General features: G+C 34.9%; 1 protein-coding gene across 1 annotated transcript; it reads right to left on the reverse strand.

The window, feature by feature from the left end:
* Window positions 1–2,606: 2,606 nt before the first annotated feature.
* On the reverse strand, window positions 2,607–3,910 carry LOC116109596 (cytosolic sulfotransferase 15-like). The gene has a single exon (XM_031395828.1). It carries the CDS (start codon window positions 3,841–3,843, stop codon window positions 2,773–2,775), a length of 1,071 nt encoding a protein of 356 aa, XP_031251688.1. The 5' UTR covers window positions 3,844–3,910; the 3' UTR covers window positions 2,607–2,772.
* Between the last annotated feature and the right edge of the window lie 7,641 nt (window positions 3,911–11,551).

The following is an 11,551-nucleotide window of genomic DNA, read 5'->3' on the forward strand; positions in this document are numbered from 1 at the left end:
TGTTTGGTTGGGAGGAATAAATTGGTGGGTATGTTATTTAAATTACTGAATTGTCCTCTAATTAAATATTATTATTATATTATTTTTTAATATTGATTATTATTTGGATTATTATAACTCCCATGCATTTAAAAACTTAGCGAAAACAACCCTATAATAAAAGTTTGAAAAATCAACAAAGCACCCCCACCAACCCAGCCACTGCCGACCGCCAGCAACCACCGCAGGCCGCTGGCAACCGGCAACCTAACGGTGCATGGAAGGCAGGAAATGGCCTCCGTGTGCCGTATGGCCATTTCCAGCCGGAGATCTGGCTGGAAATGGCCAGACGTGACAGATCTAACCATCAACGGCCAGATCAATGGCCGTTGATGGCCATAGACGTGACCATTAACAGTCATTGATCTGGCTAGAACTGGCTAGGTGTGACAGATCTGGCCGTCAACGGCCAAATTGATGGCCGTTGATGACCAGATCGACGGATCTGGCTGTCAACGGCCAGATATGGCACAATCTGGTCGAAAATGACCATATCGGTGCATGACAATCATTTTTGGCCTTCTGTACACCGTTCCGGCGGCGCACGGCTGCTGCTGTAGTTGTCAACGGCATGTGGTGGCAGGTGGGTGGGGGTGGTGGCTTGGTGGGTTGCAATTTGTTTTGAATTCAAGGGTAATTTTATCCTAAAAGTTAATTAAGTGGGGTGAAACAGTAAAAACATATTCATGTAAATAAATTTAAAAATAAGGGCATTACTGTCCTAAAATTTTATTAATAAGGGATAGAATTGTAACAAAAAAAAAAAAAAAAAGATTACCTTAGTAATCTTAGAATACCTAAGAAAATTGAGATAATCAGATTACCTCCAATATTACCAACAGTAACTAATATTGGTATTTGAAGATTATCGAAATCTTATATTATTTGACAACCAAACATGATAATCAAGTAATATAAGATGACATAACTCTAGTAATCCCACATTACCCCCAACCAAACACCCCTTTAATATACTAATATTAATTATTAAATTTGGACAAGTGGCTTGAAGATAATAATTTAGAGGGTAATTTCGTCTTTTCCCTTTTAGACCCCTTTTTTTTGTTAACATTAACATGTAATAATTAGGGAGGCATGTGAATTAAATGGAGTTTCTGTAGAATAGTCGGCAGAACCTAAAGAAAAATGTATGGATATTTGCCCAATTTTTTAATATTAGGAGTCTAAGTAGTCAAAGTTGTAGATGACTGATGTGATCGTGTTTTCAGATCCTTTTTAAACAGTACAATAATGGACCTGCAAGGCAATGAACACTTTTTCTATTTGATAGATATTTTTCTTCTGTTCTGCCCTTGCCCAAATTATATTAAATAACCATTTTTGGGTCTCGATATCATGTTTTTAAAAATATTTAAAAAAATAACAATAATATTATATTTATAAAAAAAAAATCTTACAAAGATTTTTATATAAAGTGAAATGATAAAAAATAAATAAAATAATAAAATAAAAAATCAAATTCATTAAATTTACTCTTTCATTTATTTTTTACTGCATCACTTTGTATAGAGATCTTTGTAAGTACAATATTACTAAAAAAATAATCCATATTTCAAAATTTCAATACTGGACCAAATTACTCTTTAACTAAAAACTCAATATCACATATACTAATTAATAAAGAATTATCCATGATAAATAATAATAGATAGATGACTACTAATTACTTAACCAATAGAAACTAATAAGGTTTTCATAGGATAGAGTCTTGATACAAAACAAACTCTATCCGATAAAAACCTCGATTAAGTGATCAATAATCATCTATTGATGATTATCTGTTACATAGAGGTGTCTATTAGTAAAAAAAGTAATTTAACTTAATAGTTATTAGAAATTTGTAATAAGTTTTTTTGTTTTTTTTGTTTCTTAGAGACTTTACAAATAGACTATTTTTTAAACTCATAAAATTACTTAGTGATGGAAGATTCAGAGAAGTCTCTGTTTATTTCTGAACTACTTGAGTCTTAGCTAATTGAAGACATCGATAATTAATTTAAGAATATTGACAGGTACCAACATCAACAAACATATTAAATTGCTAGAGATTCAGTGAAGGAAATAGTGGCTTATTATCACCAATAAAAATATAAAATACATGTGCAAATTGCCACTTTTAAACTTATAATTACAGTAGAAAAGGTTTTGATTCGTTTCATCCATTCAAAACGAGAAGGCCCCACCTTATCAACAGTAGTTGGATTTGGTGGTGTGGATAAAATGACACATCAATTCCTTCATTTTTCCCATAAAAGAAAATTTTCATAAACATACAAATATATAAGAAAAAAGAAAAATCTTTTACGTGAAACCTACACGTGGAGCAAACATATTATACTTTAATTACAACATCTGGGTGGTTTAGTAATTCGATAAGGACTCTCGGATATATTACTTAAAATATTCTAAGTTTAAGCTCCTTATCGATTACTAATAAGCGATAGTTATTAGACCTCTTATTCGGCCAATAATTTTAAGGTTGTCAAAGATTAATTAAGTTACGTATGAGCTGGATCGAATTATATATATATAATAGAAATATCACACTTTTAAATGATAAAATCTTGTTACATATGTATTTTTTAGAACAACCTAATCAATCATAATTAAATTCATATATATAATAGGTCGATTTTATTTATGGATAATATCGATGATGTTTTACTTGTCCATTCTTCCCTCCGAGAACGATAAATTTTAGCCTTAAACTTCCTAAGAAAAGAGCTTGAATGTGAGACCAGAGCCATCCAACTTCTCCTCCATGATTTGAGAAAGTTGCTCCACCATCGAAGGAGACAAATAATTCACCCAATCTCCAACTTCACCCTTTCTAAACAAGTGCTTATTCTCAAAGTTCTTGATCGATTTCCCCGATTTGTTCACCTCCAGATTCTTCATTTTATCAAAGCTACACAACTTCGCTATCTCTTTGATCACTCCCTCCTTTTCCTCCTCCACCGAAAAAGGACACCCCAAAAATTTTGCCAATTCCTTCAAGTTCGAAACAGTGTCTTCTCTCATTTCCTCATACCTCAAGAGCAAAACCCCGTTGGGATGCTTCAAGCTCTCATTCCAATACCCTAACATATGCTTCCAAAATGGACCAAACCCAATAATTCCATCGCAATACATTTTGAAAGCTTCCTCCATTTGAAATGGGGGCAGAGATTTTGGTCTCAAGTTGTTCACAAAATGCCATGAAGAGATGAAAGTATCAAGAGGGTTTCGGCACAAATAAACGATCTTCGGGCTGGCGTTTTTGATCGATTCTTGCAGCATTAACGAATTGAATGGGATATGGGTGGCGAAAAGTCGAGGGTCGGGGAACTTTGAGAGGTCGGGGATTTGGTTGTTTGAGTAGAGCTTGTACTCGAAGAAAGGCACGAGATCATGAGGATTTGAGTGGAGTAAAGGGTGAGCTTTTGAATCGATAACATCGAAACGTTTACGATTCATGATGCTAAAAACCAAACCTTTCAACCAAGTGGTACCTGATTTTGGTATTGTGGCTAAAATGACATCGGATTCTTGAGATATGAAGTGGTTTTGGAAAGAAAGAATGGCTTGAATCTCCTTCGGCTGGCACCAAAAGCCCTGGAATTCATAAAGATATGGAGTTCTCCAACCCTTCTGTCTTGGAAGACAAAGAAGCAATTCCTTACACTCTTGTGTTAAGAATTTCTCTTCTTCATCATCTTCAATTTTTGCCGCTACAAATTGGGTTTTTGTGTAATGGCCATGAGTCACAGCCATTGAAGTGGTAGTGACTGTTGAGCTTGGCATTGTGAATGTGTTTCTTTTGGTTATAAAGAGGAGAAAATGAGATGAATTGGCATGCAAATTTAGGAGAAAAGAACCCATTTATATAGAGTTGGATTTTGATTGTTTCCATCATGGGATTAGTTGTTTTACAGAAGGAAAAGTTGTCCCATATTGCACGTTTAGCACATGCTTGAAAGGGGCAAAACATGGCAATTTTGCATGTCTATTTTGCTTTATTAAGCACACTACCTTTGCATTGCCAGTTTCAATAGGGACAGTGACTGACGTGGGTTTGAGTCGGATTCTTGATTCTTGTAACAAATTGGGAAAAATATGAAGTTTTTCACATTTTTACAGGTCACTCTATATTAGGTCAACCTTATCCAAAGGATAACATTTATTAATGTATTAGTTAATTCTCTAATTCATAATAATCAAAATTATATAACAATTACATTTGATATTTATGACGGTATTGCTGATTTAGCATCACAAATCAGTATATTGATATGATGTAGTTGTTATATTTAATATTTATCGATTATATAATGTAAATATAATAAATAAAATCTAACGAATTTAGAAGTATAATGAATATATTGGTTTGTGGCATTTTATTCAAGATTTTTTTTCTCTAATATGTGAGATTTTAAAGTTGATAGTGGTAGGGGTGGGTCTGGTATATTTTTTAAGTAAATTTTTTTATCCATTCATCCATTTCAATTTCAGTGGTTATGATTAAAAGTTAAAAAAATCACATTTAATAATGTTGACAACTCATCAACTTTCTATCTTGTGTAAATTACTATTTTATTTTATAAAAAATAAATATACTATTATAATAACTTTGGATACTCTCAACATGGCACCCATAAGCTTTTAGAGAGTGGTAGGTGCGTGATTAAATCAACCGATTCGTAATACAATATATAAATGACCGATTTGGTACAATTTCAATGTCTATCGATTTGGACATTTGGTTTGGACTGATTTCAATCCGAAATGAGCTTGAAATTGAAATTAGTTAATTTGGTTCTATTTCAATAGTACTCTACTTTCCACTTTGCTGTCCTAGATACCTAGTCTTTTTCTTTGGAAAAATGATTTTCGAATTCATTAACAAAAGAACTAAGAAATTTTGCAACCACGTTCACCACACATCAAAATATAAGATATAAAAGAGAAGCTCACAATCTAATGCAGAAAAAATATGTAAATAAAGAAGAGTAAAGCTATCGACACCCCATATTTTATCTTTCAAAACCCTGCTTCTAAGTTTACTCCATTAAAATGTTTTAATATATGCAAATGCCTTCATAAACCTCACCTATTTCTAAAAGTACCTTTTTATTTATATTTTTCATATATTTTATCCTTCTTATTTTGAATGTAATGTTTAAAGATGAAATTCATTCATATGTGTTTATACTTCCATAATTGTAAAAATAATAATTAAAAAATTTAAATGCATCAAAATAATGTATAAATTTTAGAGAAGCGTAGAAGAAGAAAAAGAAAAGAAAATTTAACAAAACAACACGTAAATGCCAAACATAAATTCCATATCCATTGTACGTACATGAGCTTAACCAAACTCTTTCAATTGCATAAATCCCACTTTATTATTTGAAAATAGTTTAGGGTTTATAATTGAAAGAGGAAATAAAATTCTTAAATACTTTATAACTCTTTGATATCTTGTTAATAATTTTAATAAGGGTTAAAATTATAATTAAGAATTTAATAACAATTGGGGTTTGAACTTCGAAGCGATAAAATATGGGGGACAAATAACATCACTCATAAATAAACCTGTATGCGTATATTTATTATTGTTATTTCTTATTAAATTGATTAAACTAATAATTCATTTCTCAGCATCACTATATACACTTCACGACGATATCTATAGTTTTACTCTTGACAATAATTCATAGATACATAGTGATTCACTTTATTAAGATGGGGTTTTGAAAGAAACTAAAAAGCAAATTGAAGTTCTCCAAATAAATCTGGGACAAAGATGAGCAGGTATAAGAAACGACAAAGTGAGAGAGTTGGGAAAGAACGAAATTTTTATGAATAGTAACAGCATTGATGTTCTTAAGAATTGTTCGAATTTGTGTCTTGTCGGAGGTTTGTTAGTAAACAACTCATTTACGTAGAGAAAATAAAAATACAAAAAACAGATCGTTCTTGAACCAAGATTGAATATAAAAACACAGTTTATACAATATAAATAAATTAAATCTGAGAGAAATCTTTTCAAGGTTTAAGGAATCTAAGCACATTTGGAGGCTCTTCCAACTTTGTCTCTAATGTATTTGCTACCGACCCAGTGTAGATCGAACAGATATAGTTCACACGAAAATAATCCAATGAATAAAGAGAGATTTGCTAGATCCTATTTAGCCTTAAAAAAAGAAGAAATGAGGAGTATTTGATTTTTCAATCAAAACTAAAAGTGGCGTGGGAGAGTATTGGGGTGTGTGTTTTCTCTTTTAATGAAAATCAAATGAATGAATCTCTATGTTTTACAACTAAAAATTTTCTTTTATAGTAATATTTTAATTGCCCTATTCCCATATAGAATAGGCTTGGGCTTAACCCAATCACCTATATTTCCAAACACTCTCAATTAGATATTATTTAATTCATCCTATCTCAATTAAAATCAATATATATAATATATATATATATATATATATATTATATATATATATATATATATATATATAATAATATTAACATTAATAAAATGATAATTAGTTAGATATATGCTAACAATATTTAAATGTAATTTTACTATTTAATTTTTCTAAAAATTAAACAAAAGGCTACACCTCAGAAAATTAATTTTACTGTGAAATTACCAAAATACCCTTTCACCTAAAAAGACGAAAACGCCTTCTTACTTCCTGAGTCTTAAATTATCTTCTATGTGTGTGACCCATAGGCCTATCATCATACGTAGTGTATAGTATCGGGATTAACACCAATTAATCGTCTCACTAATACACAGACCAAGATTGGCCCCTAGCAAGGCATTATGGCCACCGATAGATGGATTCAACAAATTAGCTACCTGTCAATGATATGGTTAGTACATTGATCATTTTACTAAGTTATCTCGACGAGACGAAGGCATAAAATATTGTAACCTTCGGTTATCTCGACTATTATGTATTCAGTTTCTGGACAATGACAGTATTATAAACTGGATGAGCAACAACTAACCCACTGTGGCCCAGTTTAGTGTCATTGCCATATACTGAATGCGCCGTGAGATAACTTCTCCTTACCCAGGAGTGATGAATCCTCTGATCTATCCACCATAGTCTTGATACACATCCTTGATGCAACCAATCACCATCGTATTGAAACTTTGAATAGAACTGTAGGCTAGTGTCAAACTGCACAATCGGTGCACAAGGGGCCCGATGATCTCAAGTCTAAGATCACATGCACCACCAGTCGTTAGAGGATGTTCCATAAACACTAGGGTATCATCCATAGAATCTTTGGTGGGGCAGTCCAGTGAACTTGCTGCGGTGTATTCGCCTACAGCAAGCACCCATGTGTTGCACCAGGCTGTCACAAACAACCTTGACAAGTGAGATCAGTCACTGTCTTTCGAAGGGTTGTTCAACACTATGATAGCTTTACGTATTATCTGTGCCCTTACTTAGAATAATATTGGGGCTAGGACGTTTCTAGAATGGCCACCATATGTGCTCATAGGGTTCTTACTATCAAGATTTGAAACACTTGATGCCCTCGTCACGGTTCTACCTTCTAAGGACTATATCAATACATATTGCCATAATAATGATTTACGCGATATAGAATAAAATGCCTTTTATATTGATTAATGAAATTATTACAAAGAGTCAATTCACAAAATTGATTGGCTCTAGGGCATCTACTCTAACAATCTCCACTTGCACTATAGCCAATCATTCATGTATTTAATACCAAATGATCTCAAGTGCCTTTCATGCTTCTGTTGCGACAGAGGCTTTGTCAGTGGATCTGCGAGATTGTTCAGTATGCACTTTACTAATCTACATGTCTTTCTCTCAACTATCTCTTGATGAGATGGAATCGTCTGAGTATGTGTCTGGACTTCTAATGAGACCATGGTTCCTGGCTTGAGCAATTGCTCCATTATTGTCACAATAGATGTCTATAGGATCAACAATCGTGGGAACCACACCAAGTTCAGTAATGAACTTCTTAATCCAGACTGCCTCTTGGTTGCATTGACAAGCAATATACTAAGCCTCATTGTAGAGTCCGCTACAGTGCTTTGCTTGGAGCTCTTCCAACTCACGCACCGCATTAGACAAAATACAAACCCTGATTGCGATGATAATCATTTGTCCATTTGGAAAAGCATCACTGTATGCTCTTCAGTGAGCTCATCTTCCCCTCCATAAACCAAAAACATATCCTTAGTCCTCTTCAGGTACTTAAGAATATCTTGACAGCCATCCAGTGACGCTCACCTCATCCGATTGATATTACTACAAGTGCCCAAAGCACACGAGACATCAATCCGAGTACATAACATGACATACATGATGGATCAATTGCTGATGCATATGGGATCATTTTATCCTATCTCTCTCATCTTGTGTTCTAGGACACAATTCCTTAGAAGAAAACACCATGGACATTGGAAGAAATCATTTTTGATTTCCATACTGAATCTTTTCAGTACCTTGTCAATAATGCACTTGATTAGGCCAAACAACTACGCGATTATCACGATAGATCTTTATCCCAAGGATGTAGGCTGCTTCCCCTAAGTCCTTCATGGAGAAGCACTGGATAACCAAGTCTTTACCGACTGCAAGTTCGGTATATCATTCCCGATCAGAAGTATGTCATCGAATATCAACACTAGGAGTACTACTGCGTTCACATCACTTTCTTGTAAACACAAGGCTCATCTTCGTTCTTGATAAAACCGAATTCTTTTACGGCTTCATCAAAACGAATGTTCAACTCATGAAGCTTGCTTGAGTCCATAAATGGATCTCTGCAACTGCATACCCTATTGCTTGTCCATCAAGAAGAAACCATTAGGTTGTGTCATATACACATCTCCACAAGGTTTCATTTAGGAAAGCTGTTTTGACATCCATTTCCAAATCTCATAGTCATGATATGCAGCAATCGCAAGCATAATCGGATGGATTTAATCATGACAACTGGCGAAAAGGTTTCTTCATAGTCAATGCCATGAATTTGTTTGAAACCTTGGCAACAATCGTGCTTTATAAGTATGCACGTTGCCATCCATGTCAGTCTTCTTCTTGAAGACCCATTTACACCCTATGAGTTTTACCCCTTAGGTGGTTCCACAGAGACCACACTGGTTTGGGTACATGAGTCCATATCAGATTTATGGCTTAAGCATTTAACGAAATCTGGATCGATATAGCGTCTTGTAGGTTCTGGGTTCATCGTCTTGGTAGACTAGTATGTCACCATGTTGAGTCACGAGTAACTGTATCTCTCAGGCTTATGGTTACTCTCCTAGATCTAGGTGGTTACATTTGATCCACAAGTGTGGGATAACCTCCTCATGATGCTCAACCACTTCTTGTGGCACATCATCCCGTCCTTCGTTAATATATCTTGTGTTCTAGAACTTCATCGAGTTCACTTTTCTCCCACTAGTACTCTTAGAAAATTCCTTTTCTAGGAAGACACAGATTGCGAACAAAAATTTTGCGCTCTTTGGGTGGTAGAAGTAGTATCCTTTGGTCTCCTTGGATACCCCACAAATATACATTTAAGGATTTGGCTCAGCTTGTTTGAAGTTAATTTTAACATAAGTTCGCAACCCCAATCTTAGATAAGACAAGTTGGGCTTTGCCCATTCCATAGCTCATATGGAGTCTTATCTACAGACTTTGACGGCACACGGTTCAAAACGTGAGTCCAGTCTCTAGGGCATAACTCTAGAATGATGCAAGTAAATCACTAAAACTCATCATGGACCTAACCATGTCAAGTAAGGTCTTATCCTCATTTCTGACACCATTGTGTGGGGTGTATAAGGAGGTCAGTTGTGATATCATCCACATTCCTTCAGGTACTTTGAAAAACCTGAGCTTAATATTCACTCATCCATCGACCGAAGAGCTTTACCAATTTTGTCCCAACATATTTGTACTTCTCCTAAATTCCTTGAATTTATAAAGGCTATAGATTTATGTCTCATAAGGTAGACATAACCATATCTACTGAAATCATTAGTAAATGTGATGAAGTATGATATCCACCTCTGGCCTCAACTGTTAGTGGACACATACATCACTATGGATGATGCCTACAAACTCAGTAGCCCTTTCACCTTGTCCTGTGAAAGGAGACTTGTCATCTTGCCTAACAGGCATGACTTGCCACCTTAAATGATGAAAGTCAAAAGGGTCCAAAACTCCATCCCTTGAAGTTTTGCAAAGCGAGTTTATTAGCATGACACAATTTACAATGCCAGAGATATGTCTGGTTTTGATCGCTATGTTTAGCTTTCTTGGTTCAATATTGAGAATGTCCTTATTGTTAAATCAAGAACATATAATCCATTATATAACCTTGCAATCCAAACAGAATACCATTCAAACTAAAGGACAACAATCCATTAGATATCTCACAATGATACCATATTATCCAAAGCAGATACTGAAATAATATTTCTAGAAATAGAGGGCATGAACAATTATGTAGTTACATAACAAGCTATAGGCAAAGATAAAACAGTAAGTCCCTACAACCAATGTGCCACATGTGCTCCATTTCAACTCGTAGGTCTACCCTCCCTGCGAGCACTCTACTTGCCTTAGTCCCTGCACATCAATACAAATGGGAGTACCACATCCTGTGCCAATGACCTAAGATGTTGAGGGAGAGAAATTAATCTCAATCATAAAAATACATGAAGTTGTAGCATCTGACTACTTCTTGCTTATGAGGAAAGCCTTGCAGGGTTTCCTCAAATGGCCAAGCTTACCACAAAAGAAGACAGACTACCTTGCCCTTCCCTATACCACTCTCAGGACCAAGAGCAACTTGTCCTTGGCTTGGCTTGGGTTTGGCCTTGGCCTTACCCTGCATTACCCTTTGCTTTACTGGCAGTTAAAGTAAACAGGCTTGGACTTTTTTAAGTCTGCTCAGTCCTCAGCATGTTCAAAAGTTCTGACAAGGTTTTCTCCATCATGTTATATTGAAATTCATTATGAATGGGCATAAGAGTCAGGCAAGGATTGCAGAATTAAATCCATTTGTAATTCTGCATCCAAGCCACATCCCAAAGTCTCAAGCCTCTCTATATGCTCGATCATCTTGAGCACATGAGAACCAACTTGGGATCCCTCATCAGAAGACTCCCAAACAGTGCTTTCGACACCTTGTACCTCTCATGTCGAGCATTGTTTCGAAAAGCTCCTTGAGGTGTAAAATAATGGAGAAGAAGCATCCATATTCTCATGCTGCTTTTGCAGCATAGGTGTATCGATGCTAAGATCAAGCATTGAATGCTATCAGCATCATCAAAATTTTGACAAGTATCCTTTACTTCCTGAGTGGCATCAGGATCAGGCTCTAGCTAAGTATAGCTTTTAAGGATATACAATTTCTTTTCTGACTTGAGTATAATCTGAAGATTACGATACCAGTATGAGAAATTGCATCCATCCAACCTGTTTTCTTTCCGATT

Source organism: Pistacia vera, unplaced genomic scaffold (assembly GCF_008641045.1).
Source record: "Pistacia vera cultivar Batoury unplaced genomic scaffold, PisVer_v2 Contig583, whole genome shotgun sequence".
NCBI lineage: Eukaryota > Viridiplantae > Streptophyta > Magnoliopsida > Sapindales > Anacardiaceae > Pistacia > Pistacia vera.